This window comes from Sceloporus undulatus, chromosome 1 (genome assembly GCF_019175285.1).
Source record: "Sceloporus undulatus isolate JIND9_A2432 ecotype Alabama chromosome 1, SceUnd_v1.1, whole genome shotgun sequence".
Taxonomy (NCBI): Eukaryota; Metazoa; Chordata; class Lepidosauria; order Squamata; family Phrynosomatidae; genus Sceloporus; species Sceloporus undulatus.
The window spans coordinates 338415350-338440289 of NC_056522.1; the positions used below are offsets into that span (position 1 = coordinate 338415350).

General features: G+C 41.2%; 1 protein-coding gene across 3 annotated transcripts in view; it reads right to left on the bottom strand.

Annotated features, from left to right (window-relative positions):
- Positions 1-1340: 1340 nt before the first annotated feature.
- The window catches only part of SYNDIG1L (synapse differentiation inducing 1 like), a 68887-nt gene continuing 45287 nt past the window's right edge, over positions 1341-24940 (bottom strand). For all 3 annotated transcript variants that reach the window (XM_042439913.1, XM_042439904.1, XM_042439921.1), the window contains exons 2-4: positions 22765-23227; positions 19655-19792; positions 1341-3330 (exon numbers count right to left, since the gene is read on the bottom strand). In XM_042439913.1, the coding sequence (XP_042295847.1) occupies positions 3172-3330; positions 19655-19792; positions 22765-23181 (714 nt within the window). In that variant the 5' untranslated portion in view covers positions 23182-23227 and the 3' untranslated portion in view covers positions 1341-3171. The remainder of the gene's footprint in view (positions 3331-19654; positions 19793-22764; positions 23228-24940) is intronic.

Consider the following 24940-nt stretch of genomic DNA (forward strand, 5'->3'; position numbering starts at 1 on the left):
CCTGACTGTAGTTGCAATTTACCTGTGTACTTGGATCCTTTTTGGGAAAAAGTGCGTTAAAATTTAAATTGTTTGCTGTAGGGAGTTTTTAATCTGATCTTATTTGATGACTATGTAAGGCACCGTGAAAATTTACAGTGCTATATAAATAAACTTTAATAATAATAAAATAATAAATAAATAAATAAATAAATAAATAAATAAATAAAATTTTACACTACCCATTTTCCAAGAGGTTTGGGCACTTTCCAAAACATTGAAACATTTAATATTTGAAATTCTATAACAAAAAGGGACACACACACACATAAAAAAAGGGAGAATGACGCTTGTACACATCCCTTGCTATCAAAGCAGTTGTGAATAACAATAAAAAGACTTACACTATTTTCAAGAGTTTCAGGCATAGGTAGGCCTTTTCTGTTGTTACAGGATTTTGTTGACTCCAACTCACGGACAACCCCTATCACAGGGTTTTCCTTGGTAAGACTTATTCAGGTTTCCCCATTGCCTTATTTTAAGGGCAGGGAGTTGTGCCTTGCCCAAGGCTACCAGTGGGGGTTCCAGTGGCTGAACATGAGGCTATTGTGTACATGCTGAAGATTTTACAAGTTCACATCAATTGTTAATTTCTTCACTTTCATGTGCAAATTTGTGTCTATTTGCACCTACTTATCCTCCCTCTGCCAAAAATGCATGTGAAGCCACACATGCAATAATCTACATTTCTGCACATCTCCGCAAAGTGCTTTTTTCTGCAGAGGTTTAAGAGTTTTTCATGCAAAAAGCCTGAACTCCTGTGAATTGATGTGGCCAGATCTCATTCTACTTGACTGGAATCAGGAAGTTATTTAACTGTGTAGACTAGCCCAGAATTCCAATCCAGGTCTCCTGGAGTCCTAGTCCAGCACTGAAACCACTGTACTTCCTCGGCTCTTTACTAAGATCCAAAAACACACTGCAGAAATAATCGTAGTTTGAGACTGATATAACTGCCCCAGTAATCCTAGGAACTGTAGTTTTGTTGAGACCATTGAGCCTTCTCTGTCAGACAACTCTGAGGGCCACAATAAAATTACATTCCCATATTCCGTAGCACTGACCAGGCAGTTTAAAAGTAGTCTCAATTGGATTATTTCTGCCCGTGTTTGTTTGGACCTAAGGTTGCAGCTGCACTGCAGAAATAATCCAGGTTGACATCACTTTAACTGCCATGGTTCAGTGCTATGGAATCCCAGGATCTGTAGATTTATGAGACATTTCTCTGTCAGAGAGCTCTGGTGCCACAACAAACTACAATTCCCAGAATTCCATAGTATTGAGCCATGGCAGTTAAAGCAGTGTCAAACTGGATTATTTCTGCAGTGTATATGCAGCCTAAGAGGAAATTTCACAGGAGAGTACTTAACCAGCAAAAACCAATGTGTTTGCCATAGGCTTCCTTGATGTAGCAATGAAACAGTTAGCCAAAGATTCCCAGATAATTATATATGGTTTTATATAGGAAGAGGCTTTGTAGATTAATGCCAATGCCATGAATTGTGCCATCACACATACTACACATATGGCGGAACATTTCTGGCAATATGCAGGCATGGCTTAGCTTTTGAACACTTTTTATGGGATCCTCTTATTTGTTCCAAAGATAAAATCAAGCCAAGGTTGAGAACAAAGATTTGAATCAGGCATAGAGGAAAAGGGTATTTAGGGAAGTGTAATGGATATACCAATGACACTGTACCTTTACATAATAAATTATTATTTCACCAAACAAATGCATGCATAGCTTAAACAAGATAATGGATGGAACAAAATCCTGAAGGATTTCACAGTGAAGACATAATAAAGGTTTGACCATAACCATTCTCTTTGCTCCTCCTGCCAGGTATGACCTACAAGACAACCACACATATACAATCAGCTCTATGTGTTCATATTAAAACCTCATTAAAATAATAAATGAGGATTTAACAGAACTAAAGCAGCTCAAGAATTCAATTACTCTTATTAGTACATAAGGGGATATAGAATTGCCACCTTAATTTATGTATGCCGTTTCATAGGAAATTTTTAATGGTTGCTATATTTGTTTAAAATATGAAAATGTAATAATCATAAAATGTTTTATTGGCTTTTTCTTCTTCTGAGGTGTGGCCATTAATCTGATTCTGTGGAGTATAGTTTTCTACACTTTGGAATGTGTTTCTAGATGCAGTAAAAAGCAGTCATACCACATCAACCTCTCAGTGTGACTTTTCCACATCATAGTGGTTCTGTAAACCCACTAGCTTAATACTTAATTTAAAAGCTAGTAGGCCTTGAGGAATTTCCCAAACCCCATCAATGTGCTCAGTTATAATAATCATAAGTAATACTCAAACTATTCTTCACTGGCTTATTTAAAACAGATGTGTATCTTGAGACTGAAGTTATGGCTGAATGTCGCCCTCTAAGGTCTTATCATTATAGGATGAGACTGTGGGGAAAGCCTGACACATGAGTTGTAGCAGGAGAGGCAGATTATGCGAACAAAGGCTGTAAAACCTCTGAAAGAGAACTTAGATCAAAGCTGGCTTCATGATAGGTAGTTACCCAAGGGTGAATTAATACGTAGTATTTGATATTGCAGGTAGTGTCATCAGCATAAAATGTTAATATCCTGACAAATAATGCTTTGCCATCACTGCATAGCCCTCAGTCCTATCTTCCAAAGGAAAGACTTTAAATGAATTGAATATTCCACAACATTTCACTGTGTGCCCTGAGTAAGACAGAAGCTTGGATCCAACAGGTGACTGAACTTCACAAACATCGAGTCTAGCACACAAGAACATCAGTTTCAAAACACCCTGCAGACAACAATTTAAAATTCATCCCAACCCCCCTTTTTATTCCTGGCAGTCTTGAAATCCAGGCTTTTCAGACTGTGCTATCTTCCCAATGAAGGATTTTGGATTTTTTTCAGTTTGTCAGTCGAAGATGTAAAGTAGGTCATAGTCTATTGTTCATCTGAAAAATAATGAGTCCACATAGACAGTTTATTTGAGCACATATCTCTGTATAGAAAAGGCTGCATTGTAATCCTTGTCAGCACTGTGTCCCCTGTTTCACAGGAAAGTACATAATTCAAGAGAATTATCCATTGTCATGCGCATCATGCAGAAGTTGCAATTATACATGGCCACCTTTAGATAGGTAAGCAATCAATGCTACGATTACTCCGACATATACCCCCGTGCCGATGGTAATGGAGAGTGCAGCAAGGAACAGAGCTCTTCGGGAAGCTGAACTCGCCAGGTGGAAGTCTCCCTTAGAGATGGCCTTACTTGTCTAGAAACAAACAAACAAAGAAAGAAAACAATACTTAGGTAACTTGCCAATATAACATATTTATTCATACTTAACCATATTAGCAGTCTTTCAAAGAAGAGACCAAGGGCAGATCAAATGTATGCTGAGACCTTAACCTGTGCCATGTTTAGGAGAGCCTATGTTATTGCCAATAACTTGTATTATTTTAACATTTTTTTTAACAAATTAGGGGTCTCTTATAATCTGAGGCACTAATGTATCACTTAGTTTATATACCTCATCACTTGAGAAGAAATGCTTTTCTACTTCAAAAAAGTATGTGTGGTGTATGTGTGCATATAAATAGAATTATATTAAAAGATTAGACTAAAAAATATGTTATAATTGGTTGAGTGTTCAAATTGGACTGAAGAGAACCTGGTTCACATTATTATTTGCACTACAAACCTCCCTGACCAGTCAACATTCCTGAGCCTACCAGCTTGCAGGGGTGCTGTGATGATAAAAACATGAGGGGATCTTCTATACAGTCCTGAACACCTGAAAGGAGTAGTGTGGCAAAAACTGGTGGTTGTGTTCACCAGTGGTTAGTGGCCTAATACCTATAGCACGGACCAGACCAGACTGTGGACTCAGGCCATGGAGCACCACAGATTGTGATTATGAATTGTTCTGCAACAGAAGAGATTCTTCCAAAATGACTGTAAGATGCCCTGAGTCTGCAGGATAGGGCAAGATATTTTATTAAATAAATATAATAAATAGATCTTTATGTAAAGGGATCTTGCAGCACTTTTGAAGCTAACTGAAAGACAGAAGTTGGCCAAAACAGAGAGGCCAAAAGTTCTGGTTCTGGCCACATTGGGGGTGTGGCATTTACATGCCACATGCCCTGAACTCATCCAGAAGCTGTGCTGCGGCTGCCTCTTTGTGGAAGATCCAGGCCAAAAAGGAGCAGTAAAATGCCATTCCTTTTGCCAGCCTGGTACAAAACCGTGGTGGCTGTCCAGATTGGGGCCAGGCACGTGCAGTTGCCATGGCCTTGGCACAATTGGCACCTGTGAGGCTGTGGGCCACACTTCCTGGCCTGTCTGCTTGACTCCATTGTTGGCATGAGCTTTTGTAGACTTCAGCCTACTTCCTCAAATGCATCCCCTGAAGAGGAAGCTGCCACTGTGATGAAGGTGGTAGGGGCACCCCCTTCTCACCCGGAAGTGGGAGGAGGGCCTGACTGTCACTCCTCTTCTGAGTTGTCATCTGATAGCCCCACATCCCTCTTGTTACACCACCAGTGCCTCCAGCATTTCACAGAGGCAAACCAAGACACACATGAAAGCAAAATCAGAGTGTGGATAAAATGGCAAACATTATTAATGAAGAAGAACACAAAAGCTTGGAGAGGTGGCAGCAGTTTGCTTTTGCCTGAATGAACTGGGAAAGGCAAGATTTCATCCCTCCTCTTCTTTCTCCCCTGCTGAGTTAATACAGTGAAAAGCACTTTTGCACTTTGTTCTCAATTTGCAACAAGTGAAGCAAGGTGACATTTTGAAAACAGCTGAAAAAGTGGGAAGACAGAGGATTAATTGGGAATGCCCCTGTCAGACTGTAGGGTATGAAACAAATAAGGGATGGCTATTTATTAATGTATTTGATTTATAACCCCCCTCTGTCTCCCAAGTCTGGGATGTAAGACACCTCACAAAATATTTTAAAATAGATTTCCAATAAAACATAATAAATTCTGCACATTAAAATACAAAATAAACCAATTGTTCTATTAAAACACCAATTAAACTAGTTTTAAAACAGCAGACTAATAACAAATGTACAGTAAAATATTAAAAAGTTCAGCACATCCCATTTAATGTGTTAGACCTGCACTGCATTAGTAGAAGAGTATACGGCTATGATCACGATACTTGTTTATAAAGTTTCAGAGGCATTGTGGGGAAATAATGCAAAATATTTGATTTTAATCTGAACTAAGATGTTTATCTAAGATGTTTATGTACTAAGATGAACTAAGAAGTCATCCCTCCAATACTGTTGCTTTTCCTTGATATTGACTTAAACTCAATGAAATATTTACAATGAGAAGTTGAATAAACAACACTTTATTATAACATTACATATAATATTTTCATGCTGTCTGTCCTTTTTCCTTTTCGTCACAGTCTAACCTCCTTTAGACTATATCCATACAGAGATCTCAAGAATTAAAAAATGGCAACTAAGTTGTAAACTACACAACCCAGTGTCAATAGGTAGTGATGTCAACAAACAGCTTTCCTATGCCAGATCCTGCTTTTCTGATAATCTTTCTCTGAACTAAAATACTAAAGAGAGAGCATAAGACACCTTTTTTGCAGATGTGCTTGTACATACTAACCTCAGCTTCCCACTGGCCTTAATTCTAGAGCAGGGGTAGGCAACCTTTTTGAGCCGGGGGCCGGGTTGCTGTCCCTCAGACAACTGGGGGGCCGAAGCCAAAAAATAAATAATTAAATAATTAGTTTAAAAATTAAATATATAAATAAACCAGGACAAATGTAGGACAAAATTTTCAAATGGAAGACACTTTTTTAAAAAAATGGAGGACACGCGAAAAAATTTGCTGATTTTTAAAAAAATGTTAATATAAATGCCTGTTTCTGAGGCTTCTATAGACAATTCCCCCCAAAGGTCCCGGCGGCAATCGGCGGCAGGACTGGGCTGGGGCCGGTCCCAAGGCCTCGCCGGGCTGCATCCGGCCCGCGGGCCGCAGGTTGCCTACCCCTGTTCTAGAGAGAAGGGTTTGCTTTCACCATGTTCCTCCTTTTCTTTCTCCATGTTCTAGTCTCCTGGGTGGTTAAGAAACATGCAGAATGCTCTTCAGCGATCACTTGCTTGTTTTTAAACACTTTCAGGGAAGCCTCACATCCCCACTCACTCACTACCTCTTCCAAGACTTCCACATCTTGTCATGATTGCCGTATTCCTCCATTTATCTATCAGCTTGCTTGCTTTACTTGGTGTGAAAATGAAAGTTGCAGCAGGTCTTTAATGGTTGGCTCTGTGTCAATGGCACTTTGGGTGGGCTGCTACTCATATTTGGCTTATAGAATCATAGAATCATAGAATCATAGAGTTGGAAGAGACCGCAAGGGCCATCCAGTCCAACCCCCTGCCATGCAGGAAATCCAGATCAAAGCATCGCCGACAAATGGCTTCTTAGGTGAGTTTAAGTTTGGGACAGGAACATCAGTATAATCAATATTTACAACCTCCCTTTCACCCAGAATTAGAACTCCATGTAGCTTGTGGAGAAGTAATCAGGGTGGTGGTAATGATGGAATAAACTACCAGAGGCCAGTAGTCTGGTGTGTGTGTGTGTATGTGTGTGGCCTGACTGTGCTACATGTGTTTTTGTCCTTGTTGGTAACATCATTATTTGGATGGATGTTTTTGACATCCATTGTAAAACCAGTGAATTTCAAAGAAAATAATAAGAGGAGTCCAAGTTTGAAATTGCATGTCAGGTTCTTAGTGTGCCAAAGGCTCAAAAGTACTGCCACATAGCCCAGGAAAAAAGCTGACATCCTCACAAGTTGCTCCTGTAGCTGTCAAGAGAAGCAGCCCAAATGTGAGAGCCAAGAAGGAAAATCCTCCTGCCTCCAACCAAGGCTGAATGCAGGTAGCTCCAAGCAACAGAAGAGTTTATCACATGGGAGGAATTTCTCTTAATTTCGAATGAAAAAAAGTGGGGCCAGAATGCATTCACGTCCAATTTCTCTTGTCTGATAATGTCCAGAGACTTTCCCCTGTTTCTTCTCACCTGCTGCATGAAATGGCAGCCTCTCATTCCACCCCATCTGCCTTCTTTTCTCCTAGGATACTGCAGGCATAACCAGCAGGAGGCCCCTCAGGCAGCAGGTTTCTGGAGTTTCTCCCAGTAGGAAGTCTAGGGGGGAGGGGAGGGGAGGGGGAGGAGATGGGAGAAGAAGACTCCTTTCCAGATTTGTCCCCTTCATGCACAGCCAGGAGCCCTTTTCCGCTCAATCTAAAGACACACCCCAGTTTAGAATAACTTACATGGCCATCTTGCCCATAGTTACACATTAACAGCCCCCATCCATTGTGCAGATCTACTGTTGGTGAACAGGTGTCAGTCACTAGCTAGGGTATCACCTGGGAAGGGTGTATTTTTGCCCCTTCTGCTGCTCTGTACTTGAACTTCCTCCCCTGGGAGAAAGCTTGGCCATGGAACAGCTGGAAAGGGCACATGTTCACCCCTCCTGCATCAAAGGGGAAGGAAGGTCTAACTGGGTGTCACTCCTCCTCTGGGGTGTCACCCGGTGCGCCCCCCCCCCCCCCACCAATTGCTGCCACTGAGTGTTCCTTTCTCAAATTTTTCACCAGGGTCTGAGCTCAGTTTTGGTAGCCCTGGGCTCAAGATCACAGTTCTACAGTATACAGATATTCCCTGACTCCTAGGAGGTCAATACAGAAGTTACCAAATACACATACACACACACACACACACACACACAGAGTATCATTCAAAGTGTGAATTACTGTGGGCTGCTTTGTATTGCATCCTACCAGCTACTTTATTATGTACTTAAGTTTCTTAGAGGCATGATTACATCCTTTAAAGAGATCACAAAATTCCTTTGAACACAATGTGTTTGGGTCAGTGGCAAGTGTTGATTCATTTCTTTCCTCTTCAACTGTTTTTTTCCCTCTTCACAACAATTACAATGCCACTGTTCACTAAGAAATTCTGGCTGGAGAATGAATGACTATTTACTTTCTATATTTAGCAGAGTTTAGCCAATACAGTATTAGAGTTCTGTCTGTAAGGCAGAGCTGAAAGTTTTCATTTACTATCCTTTTCAGTGTGGTTTCACCCAAAGTTTGCAAAAAATGACCTTTTGGACTACAGACTCAACCTGTACCAGAATCGCACTGGCAATGTTGATTGACAGAAGACAGAAAAGGAAGCACCATACTTGTGTGTCCAGTGTGGGGTTTCCAATATTTCATGGACTCAGATCTTGGTAAAGTGGGATTCTGGTACAGTGCAATTCTGATACAGGTTGAGCCTGTAGTCCAACAGGTCATTTTGCCAGTTGTAGTACAAAAATAACTTTCCCAAGATCTGAGTCCATAAAATAATTTAAATCCCACGCTGGACACATGAATATGATGTTTTCTTTTCTGTCTTTTAATCGGTGTTGCTGGACCCATATTGGCACACAAAGATGGCACACAAAGCCATTTTTGCTGAAATGCGGAATGGGGAAGAGGAGGAAAAGGCGTGCGCTTGTTCCTTCTCATCCTGGCCATCCCAGGCTTTCAGCTGCCTCTGGAGAGACAGCTGAAGACCTGGGAAGGTGCAGGGGAGAAGAAGTACCACCCCAGAGTTCCCACCTCCATAGGGCAGAAGTACCACCCTGGAAGTCTCTTTCCCCCCAGAAGTTCCGCCTCTGGCACAGGGTAACACCCAGTACTGGAAGGCCGTTTTGTTTGGGTACTTTGTGTCTAAAAGGTTTGCCATCACTGTGGTACTCTTAAATGACTCATGGCTCAAATCCACAGGGCACAAACTGGTACAAAAGTTGCATATGCTAATTTATATATGCAAATTAAGAAGTAATTATTAGGGTTTATTTAAATTTCATAGAAGGCAAGGCTTACCAATAATTTTATCAGTGAAATAACTACAAACAGAATAAATTGTTCAGTTAATTTGCACCATGCCCCACATCACCTTGTGTAGTTCCTCTTCCGTTGCAGCAGGCTGCACCAGAAAGAAAGGAAATGGGTTTGAGGGCCATTCTCTCTGCGCTGTTGAAAGACCACATTTACAAGTCGACCTTCAGGACAAGTCACCACTCAAAATGATTTTTGCGGGCTGTAACTGAGGATGACGACTCAGGTAGCAAGGCTGTTAGTTCAGCCCTCCCGAAAGTCTTCTTACTTTTTAAAGTGTGCCTTTATCATCCCTATTTTCTGTTGTATTGTATGTTTTTAGACAGTGGGTTGGGACTATCATTTTTATTTAGTGTATTCAAGACACTCTGGGAGTCTTATTAGCTGCAGGACAGGATGAAATGGGAATAAACAAATGACTATTAATATGCAATTGTGTGAATGCAAAAAACAGAAAAGAAAAGATTGGGAGGTACATTTTCACAGGGCCTTAAACTCTTTCTCATACACCCCCCCCAAAAATGACCACATTAGCACCAAAATGTAATTTTAAATACAGTGTTGCTGCAAAGCAAGCACAATTGGAGAGCTGACTTCAATTTCTCAATTCTCACCCAAATCCTGTTCTAAATGTAATAATTTCCCCTCCATTTAATTACCCAAGCCATCCTGTCATTATTACTTTTAAAAAACCCATATAAAATAAAAGGATGTATTATTCCATTCAGAATCCTGGATGAATTGTGGCAGGAATGAGGGCTTGAGAAAGGTGGAAAAGGGATGAGGATTAGGACTGTGAACAAAGGGGGAGGTAAAAAAAAAAACACAGGCAAATTCGGGGAGGAAAGGGGGGAAAAAGAAAGGGAAAGGATAAAGCAATCACTAGGCAGTGCTGAAAGCAGAGAGAGACCTTTAACAAAGGAAAAGAAAGGACAGTAAAGGCAGAGAGTGCAGAAAGGTGATTTTTCATTTTCTCTGTTCTGTCCCAGTCTCTTAGATTAGTCCCCATGTGATAGAGATTAATAATATTTCATCAAACCCACCATATACCCACAAGAAGACACATAGAAGCAGCACATTACATACTACCTATAGTCCACAGCTGGGGGCAAAGAAAATGCCCAAAGATAAGCGCAGCTGCGCCCTATGAAGACCAGCTGAGATGGGGACCCTTCAAACCCTCCTAGGGTCCTCAAAAAGTGGTGTCCCCTTCAATCATTTAGTAGCATCCTTTCTTTGTTTTTCTCCACTTCATTATAATAGGTTGAAATGCCTCTTCTTTATAATGGAGATTATTGTACTGCCCTTCCCCATTCTTTCCTCCTAAGCTAAGTACAGGATGTAAACTTTTAAACGTGGAGTTTATCGCATGCCTCTACGCCCAGGCAGGAGGCATCCCGTACCCGATCCAGACTTCTCCCTCACTTTTTGAAAGAACAGGACTTTCTCGTTCTTTACAAGGTGCGGGAGAAGTCCAGATCGGGTACAGGATGCCATGATTGGGTACAGGATGCCTCCTGTCTGTGCATGGAGGTGTGCAATAAAATCCGCGTTTAAAAGTTTACATCCTGTGCCTAGTTTAAGAAGAAAGGAGATTAGAAGATTATCGCACATCTTTTTCTCCCAAGCTGGGCACAGGCTTAAACAGTTTAAAAACAGATGTTATTGCATCTGTGCCCAGCTCAGAGGCATCACATATCCACTCTGGACTTCTCCTGGACTTTGCAAAAAACGAGTCTTTCCCATTCTTTGTGAGGTCCGCAAGAAGTCTGGATCAGGTATGTGATGCCTTCGAGCTGGGCACAGGGGTGCAATAACATCCATTTTAAAATGGTTTAAATAGGGCCAGCTCATCCATATAGGTGAACTAGGCAGCCACCTAGGGCAGCAAAATTTAGGGTCATTTTTTCGCATAATTTTTTGGCTTTTTGACTAATTCTCAATACTATGACGAGAGACTGGAACCTAGGTTTTATGTCATGTTTAGCTTTAACAAATGAAACAGTGGAAATCAAAGGGTGAAAATAATTATGAGGGGTGACAGGGAGTGCCAAAATATTTCTTGCTTAGGGTGGCCAAATACCTAGAGCCGTCCCTGGGTTTAAGCAAGTGCCCAGCCCATGCTCAGCTCAGGACAGAAAGTCATGCGGTAATCTCCTTAGTTACCAGTACTAAGTGTTTTGAGAGCTACGGTGGTGTAGTGGTTTGAGTGGTGGAGTACAACTCTAGAGATCAGGTTCAATTACTCACTTGCCTTGCAGACAATTTCATTCTCCAGAAGGTAGAAGAGGCAACTAGGAGGCCAGCTATTTTAGATCTGAGCCTAACCAACAGGGGTGACCTGGTTAATGGGGTTGAAGTAGCAGAATGGGTGAACATGTTCTCTTGGAGTTTGTTATACAGCAGAAAGGGGAAGCTGAACATTCTAGAATTTAAGATACTGTAGCTGATTTCAATAAACTTAGGGAAATACTTGGTGTGAGCCTGTGGTCAGGGATACTGAAAGAGAAGGGAGTTCAAGAGGGATGGGAGTTTCTTAAAAGTGAGATCATGAAGGCACAATTTCAAACAGTTCCAATGAGGGGGAAAAATATGAAACACCATTCTGAGGTGTCACTTGGTGTGCTCTGTACCCCCTCTCCCCCAATGATGCTACTGGTCCACAGCAAAAAGGAAAAACAAGGAAATGGTAGGGCTGCTGTGTGGAGAAGATGGCAAAATGCTAACAGGGAACAGGGAAAAGGCAGAACTACTCAACACTTTCTTTGCCTTGATCTTCTCTGAAAAGGAGAGCAGTGCTCAGCTTGGGGAAAATGGTCCAACAGATACAGTAGGGCAGTGTTTTCCAAACTTTGGTCCTCCAGATATTTAGGACTTCAGTCACAGAATTCCTCAAGGACTGCACCCCACAGAATCCCCCAGGCAGCATAGCCCAAGACAGGGGGATTCTGGGTGTTACATTCCACCTAAAAAAGAAGCAGAGCCCTCCCTCCAGTCCATCTGGTGTCATCCAGCCATGGAGGGAGAGATGCAGGCCCAGCTCCATTGGGCCTGGCCTAGATTAAGAAGCTGAGCCCTCCCTCCAGTCCATCTGTCTTGGTCCAGGCCTCATAGGGAGAGAAGAACTGCTGCACCTGATCCTCTTCCCCACCACCATTCTCTTCTCCTTTTGTGTTGTATCTTTTTAGATTGTAAGCCTGAGGGCAGGGAACCATCTGATTAAAAATAATAATAATTGTAAGCCGCTCTGAGAGCCTTTAGGGCTGAAGGGCAGGGTATAAATACCGTAAATAAATAAATAAACAAAATCCTGATTGTTAGCCCAACTGGCTAGGGCTTCTGGGAGTTGAAGTCCAAAACACCTGGGGGACCAAAGGTTGGGGAGTTTGTAGGGGAAATGCAGCACAAGTAAAGAGGTAGTACAGGAATACCTGACTACTCTAGATGAATTAGTATCTAGGATTAGATAAACTACATCCAAGGGTACTAAAAGAACTGTCAGAAGAAATCTCAGAACCACTGTCAACAATCTTCCCACCAGACTGGAGGAAGGCAAATTTTGTCCACAGCTTCATAAAATGAGAGAAAGATGACCCAAATAATTATTGCTCAGTCAGCCTGACATCAGACAACACCTAGAAAGGAATGCAGTGATTACTTAAGAAACAGCATTGGTTTCTCAAAAACAGGTCATGCCAGACTAATTTTATCTTTTTTTGATCGAGCCACAGCCTGGGCAGATGAAGGTAATGCTGTGGATGTAGAGTATCTTGATTTCAGTAAGGTCTTTCACAAGGTCCCCCATGATATACTTGCAAAAAAGCAAATAAATTGTGGTTTTGACAATTCTGCTATTAAGTCGATTTGTAATTGGTTGACTGACTGAACCCAAAGGTTACTCAACAATGGCTCTTCCTCATCCTGGAGAGAAATGACTAGCGGGGTGCCACAAGATTCTGTCCAGAGCCCAGTGCTATTCAACATCTTTATCAATGACTTAAATGATGAAACAGAGGACAAGTTTATCAAATTTGCAGATGACAATAAATTAGGAGGGGTTGCTAATACCCTAGAGGGCAGGATCAGAATTCAAAGGCGGGTTACAGACCGCCCGTTTGGGCGGGCTGCACCTGCCCCTTTCCCTGGTGTATTGGGGCTTCAGCTGTCAGACCGGCAGCCGCTGAGGCCCCGATCCGCCGCTTTCCAGGCTGCAGGGAAGCGGCAAAAGGCCATTCCCCGCAGCCTGGAAAGGGGTGTCCTTGGGGCTTCAAGCCCCAAGGATACCCTGTGGCGGCGGGGAGGAGGAGAAAGGGGCCAAACGTGTGAAGGCTGCGCCCAGCGGACCAAACCAGGAAGGAGCTCCAAAACGGCGCCCTGGCGTGGAGTGAGGACGTCATGTCTGCCCCGCCTCGTATAGAGGCGGTGCGGTCGTGATGTATCGATGTGGAACAGCCGCCGCCATTTAGGGGTGTGTGGAAGCACTGCCCATTCCTAACCCTAGTACGTGCTCGTCGCATACTTTAAGGCCCGTCTGTAACGGGCCAAAATGACCTTAAAAAGCTGGACTAAAACTAACAAAATAAATTTCATCAGGAAGAAATGCAGGATACTACACTTGGGCAAAATATTTTATTAAAAATAAAATGCACAGATATAGGATGAGTAACACCTGGCTTGAAATACCCCCACCCCAGAAAACCCCAAGGAGCAGGGCTACTTGAATATTGTGTAACACCAATTATTTTATTTTTTTTGGTAAGCATTAAGAATAAACACAATTTTTCAGTTTAAGTTTTACCAGTTGTCTTCTCTCTTTTTCTTTCTTTTGTATTTACTAATCATTGTGTGTGTGTGTGTGTGTTAGGGTTGCACACTTTCACAGGAAAGCAAGCGTAATAGTAGAAAGTCAGTATTTGGAGGAAACCCAGTGTGGTGTTGTGGTTTGAGCACTGGATCACGACTCTGGAAAGTTGCGTTTGAATCCCCACTTGGCCATGGAAATCCATTGGGTGACCTTGTGTGTGTCACACTCTCTCAGCCTCAACAGAAAGCAAAGGCAAAACTCTTCTGAACAAATCTTGCCCAGAAAGGCCTGTGATAGGTTCATCTTACGGTTGCCATAGGGAAGACTTGAAAGCACACAAAAACAAGAGCATTAGGAGAGATATGCTGTCTACTTACTTAAGAGTTTTCTTATGCGGAGCAATATTCCATTCACACTAACAATGCAATCATACACTTATCTATTCAGATATAAGCACCAACAAATTAAGTGGGACTTATTATTTTGTGCCTTCATGTCATTTCCAGTATATGGTGACATGAGGTTTTCTTGGCAAGATTTTTTCAGGGGCAGGGGAGGTTGCCTTTGCCTTCCTCGGAGGCTGAGTGAGTGTGTCATCCAGTGGTTTCCATGAGCGAGCAGGGGTTCCAATCCTGTTCTCCAGAGTCCTTGTCCAATACCCAAACCACTACACCACAATGACTTTTTCATATGTAAAAATGTAAAGGATTGCAACCTAAACATTTCATTTCAAAATGACAATGGAATGCATAGCTATCTTTATGACTATTGTGTTTTTGCCAACAGACTCCTTCTTAAGTAATATCACTCCATTTATCTCCTGGAGTTAAAATCATTGGACATTATTTTCCACCACTCCCATCCATCCATATTTTTATCCTAACACCCACACTGTGAATTAGGTTAGCTTTAGAAGCTATGATTGGCTCAAGGTGACCATATGAGTGTTCTGTTGTGTGGAAGCTGGGATTTGACCCAATATACAATGTGCCTTGGGGTGGGTGTGAGTGCAGGCAACATGGATATGAGAGAGAGAGAGGTAATTTAGAGTGGTGTCTGATAAAACACATTTTAAATGCAGAATAATGTGTTATATATTTATTGTTAATTATATTGCACATTGGCATGCTGAAAGACAGACAGAAACACGACTGTATTTATTTATTTGAGCCCCTCATCCTTTTTTCCAGACATGCTAAATTCAGAAGATAAATTCCAAAGATTCACTGCTTACATAACAATTCTTTGTGTGCTTCCTCATTAATAACTTTTGCCCTCTTGTTACTTGGTTACACTCTTTTGGCTGTATTCTGATGTTCCTTGGCCACACATCTGGGTAATGTTGAAATACATGGGTCTTAAGCAGCTATAGCTTTTGGAGCAAGGATTGGCAGTTTTGGTCCCTTTTCAGGAAAGTTTGGGCCCCACAAAAAATTTTCTATCCTGATCTAACACAAATGTTGGATACTCCATGAGAGATCTCTTATACAGAGGGTAAGCCTTGTATAGCAATTAAACGCAAGGGGAAAAATTCACATTGGCTTCAACTGAAAGTGTTTCTTTTGTGCTTCATTGTCATTAAGGATGGTATACAGAGGGAGGAGGATGAATGCTTCTCTCACCAGCTGAAAACCACTTTGAAAATTGTCATTTACATGGCAAATAAATTGAAGGAAACCCTTCCACTGAAACCAAATGCCATCATGGCTTTGGAGAACAGACCTTACACCCTAGGCTGAGACGACTCAAGGACACTTAACAACAACAGGCCTTAGTCTATCAATATAATGATAACAGGTAAAGTATGTTTCATTCATTGTACAAAAAAAAAATGGTTTTTAAGTAATATTTGGCCTGGGACAGACGAGTGGGAAGCACCGTCATAGGGCTGATTCTAGGGCTCGGGAGCGTGCAGCAACCGCACATTCCCGAGCCCTAGTATGTGCCGGCGGTGCCATTATTGTGCAGCACCACCCACATGGTGGGCGTGTCCATGACACAAGCATGGTCCCATGTCTGCACATCATGGCGCCATGCTTGCATCACTGATGTGCCACAGTGTGCCAATGGCGCACTCGTGACATCTGCTCGACGTCCCAAGAAGAACCCAGTTTTTCCTGGGTTCTTTTTGGGGTGGAGGGAGGCTGCACCATTTGGCTGCTCTGGCCTCCTTTGGGAGCAGAAAAGGGCACCTCCAGCCTGCCCTTTTTGGGCAGTCTGTCGAGCCCCTTTGTTAACTTTTGGGGCACAGGGCTAGAATTTTTTGTTATCCTGACAGGCTATAGAATTTATATTATTGCATTCATACTTTGCCTTTCTTCCAAAACTGGGACTCAAGGGTAAGTAACATGTAATAATAATAATATATAATAATAATAATTTATTTATAGCCCGCCCAATCACAAGGAATCCAGGCGGGTAGTTCTTCAGATGGTGTTGAACTGCAACACACATCATCCCTAGTCACCATGGAATGAAGGTGATGAAAAATGCAGCCCAACAACATCTGGAGTGCCTACCATAAGTCCAAAACACACTGCAGACATAATCTAGTTTGAGACAGCTTTAACTGCCCTGGCTCAGTGCTAGGGAATCCTGGGGATTGTAGTTTATTGTATCACCAGAGGTCTCTGACAGAGAGAACTAAATTTCTCACAAAACAACAGAATTCCCTAGCACTGTGCTAGGGCAGTTAAAGCAGGCTCAAATAGCCACTGAGAAGGCCCTCTCCCTTGTTCCCACCAAACATAAATGACCCTGAGTAGGATGATGGGACAGAGAGGAGGGCCTTTCCAGATGATTTTAGAGCTCTTATGGGTTCACTGAGGGAGATGCACACCATTAAACTGCCTGGACTCAAACCATATACTGTATATAGCTTTATACTGTATGTCTTTGAACTGTGCCTGGAAACAAACTGGCAGCCAGAGGAGCTATTGCAACAAGAGAACTGTGTGCTCCCTATAGCCAGCTCCAGTTAACAAACTGGCTGCAGGCCTTTGGGCCAGTTGAAGCTTTTGAGCACTTTTCAAAGGCAGCCTCCATGCTGAGCACATTACAGAAATCCAAAGGCACACAAAGAGGTCTGCCCTTGGGAACTTCCTTTGTGTAGCAACAGGAAGACCCAGCACCCTGTGCTGCTACTGGAGCTTCAGACTGGAGTGAGTGACATGTTGGTATTTTGATCACATGAGGCTTTCAGTCCATGGGACCAAACCCTTCGCTATCCAACATGTTCCTGCAATGGTAGCGGGGGTGGGGGGGGTGGGGGTTGGAGCTGACTATGCCAGGACTGAGTTTGCATCATTTTATTTCCCTCCTATTGAGAGCAAGGGGAAGAAATGTTCAAACAAAACAAATGCCCAAAGTAAAGGAAGGATGCTGTACTCCCTGCATTTTCTACTGTGCCAATGTATAGTAGGCTGGATTCTTCCTGGAGAAGTCCAAAGATATCTGGGAGGAAAAATAAAAAATGGTCACGGACAAGGTGTTTACCACCCTAGATGGTACTCAAAGTAGTACCTGAGGCTGTATTACCCCCACTCCCCTTCTGGCAATAAGAATCACATAAGAAGAAATTAAACTATAAAGAATTTTCTACCCTTTTGCGACACCCAAAATCTGTATCCTGAGGCAGCTACCAGACTCTTCCTAATGGTAGGGCTGGACCTAACTTATCATTCTTGGGTTGCTCTATTAATTTGTTTTTCCAGCTGACTTTTTTTTTATCGCTACAGAAACTGCTGCAACAGAAACAACAGAAAGTTGGGTACAGACCTTAAAGACTTACGTTTTATTTAGCATAGGCTTTTGGGGACTCCATTTGATAAAGAGAGCTAGATGCCTTTCTTGCTTCTCTAGTGTGTGTTTTTTTCATGTTGCTTTTATTGTTTTTAACTGATAATGGATTGGATCCAGAATATGCCTCCAATTGACATAAGGGAACTTACATCTATGGTAGATTTCTCATCATCCAGAAGAAACCTGCGCTGGAAGGGAGGGAGTGATAATTTTGTGACCCCTCCCAGGTCCCTTATACTTCTCATCTACTCTACCCTCCAGTATCACCTCCAGTATAGGGGCGAGGTGGTACTGGTGGTTGTGGGTGGGTAGAGGAATGGACATATATCACATTTCTAGGGGTGGCAACGTATGAAGGAAAATTCTACACAGAGAAGAATGTCTTTTTTCCTGGCATGGGAAAGAGACTCATTGTTTCTTTTTGCTTTGTTTTACCTTTGTATTGTAAATTGTCTTGAAGCTGTATGTGAGAAGGCAAGGCAGAAACTCTATAAATAAATAAAATAAAACTGAGCCTTGGGTTAAGTCTATAAGCTTATGAAAGTCTTGGAGGGGGAAACATCACAGAAATCTTTTTCTTCCTACATTTGTTCATTCTTAATTAAAATCTAGGAGCTGATTTTTGCTAGATCAATTTGACTGCAACGAAAGGCAGCAGAAATCAATAGAAACCCTCCACTGTAATCATATAAAAGACAGTCTTTAAACTGCAAGTCTTTTAAGGTGCTTCATTTTCCTCAACAGTAAATATTTGATATACTTGGGAAATGCAGATGAACTTCAATCATGCATTTTATGAATAGCCACACAGGAAATTACTATTTAAACTGGAAATGATGAGTAAAGTAATGGTTAAAGGGAAACAAACAATGGGTTTTGCTAAAGGCAAATTCTCAGGTCAGATGTAACAAGTGGACTTCCTCAGCCATCAATCTCAGGACCTATTTTGTTCATTACAGGCCCTAGGAAGGGAAATAGTAGGTCACTGATGAAATTTGCAAATGACACCAAGTGCAGGAGCCTTCTAAGAGCAAAGAAAAACTAGGTAATTATACAGGATGAAACAGAGTAATAGAATTGACTTTACATTCATTAATAAAGAGTAAATACATTTGGGGACAGTGTTTTTCTTTGTTTATTCATTAATTCATTCGTGCATGTTTATATCTCACCCTTCCATTGTCATGACAATACTTAGGGCTGCTCTGTTGTCAACTCTGAGTCTCAAAAAGAGAGAAATAAATACTGCATAATTAGAATGTGGTTTATTAAGTTCTAGCAAAAAGCAAAGTCCTAGGATTACCATATATACTCAATTATAGGTCAACCTCATGTATAAGTCAAGGGCAGGTTTTGGGGTCAAAATTATGGGTTTTGCTATGGCCTGTGGATATGTTGAGAATAAAACTTAGGGGCATATAACTAAGGATCTAAAGGATGAAGCAAAGCAAAACAATGTCAAAGAACTTAGAAAATTCCAGCAGACATAACTTTTTATGCTCACTCTTAAGGCAGAATGGATGAGAGACAAGTGCTTCCAGGACAGATTATACTCTTGCTTTTCACCAGTGGATGGTTTCTTCTTTTAAATAAGAGTTCAGATACAGTACTTACATTGAGCCATGGATAAGTCGACTCAGGGTTTTTGGGTCAATTTTTTGACCTAAATTTCTAGACTTATACATGAGTATATACAGTAAGAGCTTCAAAACTCAATTTCCTAGTACACACGAGGCATCTCTATGTACTGTCTGATGAACAAAACACAAGAGCATCAGGATGCAAAGAAATGTTACCCCCATTTCAAATTGCCCTACTACTTCTTGGTTTAATTTTTTTTTAAAAAAAACTTTGAGTAATCCTGTTATATAGGAGTCACTCCAAATCTAGGAAGCCATCAAATAATTTCATGCTAGCAGGGACTCTGTTAAATGGAACTGTATTGATTAATTCAACCCTTCTAGGCGCCTTTTAAAAAGCAGTTTAGTAAGCCAAAAAGAATACTGTACATAGAAGGAGACATCAGCAGATGCAAATTCTTACCCCTTGAGAAAAGTAGAAGGCAGCAATTCCCAGAGGCCAGAAACAGCAGAGCATTGAGAAAATAGCTAAGCCCAGGTGGTCTCGTGGGGGAAGCATCAGAAAATTATCTTCACTTTCGCTGTCACTTGAGGAGTCACTCTGGAAAGCAAATTAATTCAAGGACGGTGACCAACAGTGCATGTTAAGCCTGGCCTGCAGAGCATCCAGGAAGAGCAGCAGTCTGCACAATGCATGTTTGGACAACATTTTCGTACAGTTACATGGCAGGCAGACCATGGGATAGGAAATGTCCTCTGAAATATATAATGCAGACTCACATAGGCTGCTTTATCTGCAAAGAGCAGTGGCTAGTATGAACACTCCTTCGGAAACTGCTGGCTTGCAAAGTTCTGGAGGATGACATATGGATGCCTCTTTCATTGACTTACCATTCAATGACATATGGATACCACCTCCTAGTTTAAAATAACCAGGTCTAAATCCAATTGCTTTTCTGACAGTAGACTAGACCCAGTGAATCAACTGATGAATGGTAAGACTCAATGTAAATCTAATTGATTCAGTAAGTCTACTCTAGTTGGGACAAATAATTGGATAAAAGCCATGAAATATGTTAGGCAGCAAAGATGTCACTTAGTATGCTGATTAAGAAAGATCTTCTTGGCTTAAGTCCACAAGCATTTCATTTAGAATGGTCTGGCAGATATTTTATAGATCTCAAAAGGACTTCATTAAGGTCACTGGCAGTAAGAGATTTGTAGTTTTCACCAATTAGTACTGAAGTTGGCGAGAGTGAAAATTAAAGACAGTTCCTCTACCTTAAATGGTTGCGTAGAAGAGGAAATTTCAGCCTGACAAACAACACTTGCTGAAATTCCTTCTTCTACACAACTATTAAAGTTACAGAAGCCCTGTCTTGTTTTCACTCTGGCAACCCTAAAACTAGCTAGCACCATGTCTTCTGTGCTAACATACTGGATCTTAGCATATCCTAAATAGGAATATCTAACATACAAAACTGACTCTGAGGACAGGATCAAGATTCAAAGTGACCTGAATGGACTGGAAAGCTGGGCCAAGGCTAACAAAATGAAATCCAACACGGAGAAATGTAAGGTACTGCACTTAGGGCAGAAAAATGAAATGCACAGATATAGGATGGGGGACACCTGGCTGAATGAAACTACATGTGAAAGGGATCTGGGAGTCCAAGTAGACAACAAGTTGAACATGAGTCAACAGTGTGATGTGGCAGCTAACAAGGCCAATGTGATTTTAGGCTACATCAATAGAAGTATATTGTCTAGATCAAGGGAAGTAATAGTGCCACTCTATTCTGCTTTGGTCAGGCCTCACCTGGAATTCTGCGTCCAGTTCTGGGCACCACAATTCAAAAAGGATGTGGAGAAACTGGAGTGTGTCCAAAGGAGGGCAACTAAAATGGTGAAGGGTCTGGAAACCATGCCTTATGATGAATGCCTTAAGCAGCTGTGTATGTTTAGTGTGGAGCAGAGACGGTTAAGAGGTGATACGATAGCCCTGTTTAAATATTTGAAGGGATGTCATATTGAGGAGGGAGCAAGCTTGTTTTCTGCTCTTCCAGAGCCTAGGACCCAGAGAAATGGATGCAAGCTACAGGAAAAGGGATTCCACCTCAACATTAGGAGGAACTTCCTGACAGTAAGGGCTATTCGACAATGGAACAAACTCTCTTGGAGTGTGGTGGAGTCTCCTTCCTTAGAGGTCTTCAAATAGAGGCTGGATGACCATCTGGTGGCGATGCTTTGATTTAGATTTCCTGCATGGCAGGGGGTTGGACTGGATGGCCCTAGTGGTCTCTTCCAACTCTATGATTCTACCCTCCCCCCATGGCAAATGCACTTGTAAATCTAAGGTTAGAATATAAAATTAAACCAGCAGAAAAACTGATGCACAGATTAGTACAACTTTAAAGGAAGCCTTAGGAAAGTTTGTGGATGTCCTCAAACTACTTAAATCAGAAGGGACCCTTGATTTTCCTGAGGAGTAATTCTGAGACTTTAAGATCAGCACCTGGTTTTAAAAGAAAGGAAACACTTTGACTTATACTACACTGGAGACAAGTAATTGTTTTAAGGATTGGTCTCAAATATATTCTCTTGGAGGAAATTCATTTCAATGGAACTTGAAGTTATGCGTCTTCAGGGACACAATTTTTTGTTGTTAAATAACTCAGTGTGAAATCATAATCCAGAAAGCTACAATATCATAATAATAGCAATGATGACAATGATGTTGATGGTGATAATAGTAATAACAGTAACAGTGATAAAAATCCCACTCACTGCTGTCAATTCCAGTACTTGATGTGAAACAATTGGCATCCTACCGATTTTTCTCTTCTGCCACTGAAAGCTGTGTGTACTGCATTGTCTGGAGATAATATTTCTAGGACATTCATCATCACTATGGCATTTAAGTAGCATTTTCACCCTCCTACTCTTCCTTTCATTAAGTATTTTACAGCCTTTCTTCTTACTGTCATTTGACCTTCTTTCCAGCTGTACTTTCACATATCTGCTACTTCTGAACAGTTTTAAACATTGGAGAAAATGGATTTGCAAAGTTTCTGTAAGCACGCCTGCTCTGTTTAGTTGGATAAGGTGTACCATTTCAACAACCTAAATTCTTGAGCTAAAATACAGTAGTTTCTCATTTTATTCTCAAGCAAAATTCTCAGCTCATTGACTGGGGATTGTGAAGTTTCCTGGATTATTTTTCTTCTTAAGTGTTGGTGAGGCAGGGCAATTTTTTCATCTGCAGCAACTTACTTCCTTTGCATTAGGTCCAAAGCTAGTAAAAATAGCCCCTCATTCTAACTGAATGCCTCTCTTGACTATATCCAATTGTTATTTTTAATATATTATATTTTTAATTTTCAGAAATAAAAGAATCTATATCTCAGGTGGGAGAAATTACCATGTAGCATATACCCTAGTTCTATCTACTACTGTATTAATGTTTCTGTATTAAACAGTTAATGTTGTTTCTATGTTTGCATTCAATCTTGAACATGCCCACTCAGAGAAAAGTCCCCCATGTTTGTTAAGATCATAGTTTAACACATGTACCTCATATTCCTGTAATTCCTCCTCCTCCACTTCATAGGATACTGTCTGGATTTTGATATCATTTTCCATAAGGGAGTGTCCTTGTGTTTCCTGTCCATCAACAGCCTCAGCAGGTGATTCTTTATTTTCCATGAAGGTTGTCTCACAGCTCTCACCTTTGTTGTCCTTGACTTTGACACTTGCTTCATCCTTCACTAGGATGAAATTTGGGCCATACAATGCTTCAACAGCCAGCTGAAGAGAGCTGGCATCCAGCAACTGGTGAGTCCTTGCATTGCCAGAATTTTGGAAAATGTAGGAATATAGTTTGCCCTGACAACGGTGGCCAGGATAATCCTGACGGTAAGTATAACTGTTGTGGAGATGTCCATTGTTCTTAGCCAACAGGGGATTCTGAAGTTCACTCACACTTTCCATTCTCCTGAAAATTCTATGCAAGATGCCTTTGCAATTGAAGAATGTCCTAAACAAGAGAAAACAGAGCAAGAAGTGCATAAATTCTAGAAACCAATTATGCAGTTCAGTAGTAATCACTGCATTATATATTGGCCAATATTATGTGAGGGACATGCCTGTTTTGTTAAAAATCTGGAGGTTGGACTCATATTTGTTATGTTCCTGGAGGTATCTTCACCCATGGAAACTAAGATTATGAAAGAAGATCCCGATAGAGTGCAGAAAGTTGAGTGCCAGTTGAAGCTAATGCCTCACTGAGCTCCAAAATTTCATGTCTACTATCACCCTGGCAAAATGGAAAACTCTTTCTGGCTGTAGGAGATTCTCTGGGGCAGGGGAGGAATTGTATTAGTGTATTAGCAAGCATTATTATTATTATTATTATTATTATTATTATTATTATTATTTAAAGTCTATAAACCACCTCTTGCTGATTTGTGCCAGGGCAACTATAGCCTCTAGGCATAAATGCTTCAGCTAATTTTTTAACTTGCCTACTAAGACTGGCTCTGGATGGTCTTTTAAACACCACCTTAGTAACAGAAGTATAAGCCAGCCTTTCCTCTCATTGAGCTTTGATGCACTGAGCTGGATGCATTGTTTGAAATGGAATTTTCAGCATGTGATACCCACAAATCTTATACATTCCACACTTTCATATTCCTGCAAATTTAAAACAATATAACATAGGCCATCCAAAGCTACACTTGTTTTCCCCCCCACAAGTCTTAAATAATTTTATATACATTCCTTGAAATTACCTTATTTAGGGATGTACAAAAAACGGTCAGGTCATTCAAGAAAATGCTGCAGAGAAAAAGCAGATCTGCAGTGTTCTGTGTTGAAACCATTGTTAACGTACAAAAGCGATGGACTACATGCCATATAGTACTTTGATACTTCAGGAAAAAATGATCAGCCATTAAAAATAAGAGCAAATGTTGTACTTTTGATAGGGAATGACAGTATTTGGCTCCACTGTTGGGCACGAGACCATGTATTTTTCTCTCAGCCTGCCAAAATATGGGCTGAAAACTGACTTTATTTGAGCCTTCTTGTCAGACCCATTGTGGCAGGTAGTGAAATCAAACTACAAACTATGTGAGAAGATGAGAAGGTCAAAGCCATCATGATGGTTAGAATGTGTTGAGCACTGCCCTTTCTCCTTGGCAGCTTGAGAAAAGGGAACAGAATTTTGATGTAAATGCATAGTGCATTTGTTATGCCGGGTCATAACTTCCTGCAGAGCTACAGTGAATAACAGATGGCCCTGGCACAGACCTGAAGTTGGCATCCCCTGCAGGAATCCTCCTTGCATTCTAAATAAGCAGGGAAGACAATAAATTACAGCCCTTTCATTTGTGACTACAGTAGTTCCAGTAAATGCAATATATTTTGCATGCTAAGGAATTCTTATGAAGTTGTACAAGATTTGGACTGAAGCTTACAGGAAGAAAAAGGAAATCATAGGAAGAAAAAGAAAATGGACTACTATGCACTTAATTGTTTATCTTTTTATCTTTATATTTTAATAACAAATGTTTTCCTCACACCAGCAATGCCTCTGTCTGTATTACAGGAACCGACTTTCTTTGCTTTCACGTTAACACCACCATGTCACACATTACTATGTAAAATTGTCTCAAGACTTGGTGGTCTTGTGGCAAAGCTCAACAAAGAGGCAAGTGGAGCTGAACAGTCCAAAGAGAGCCAAGTCAGA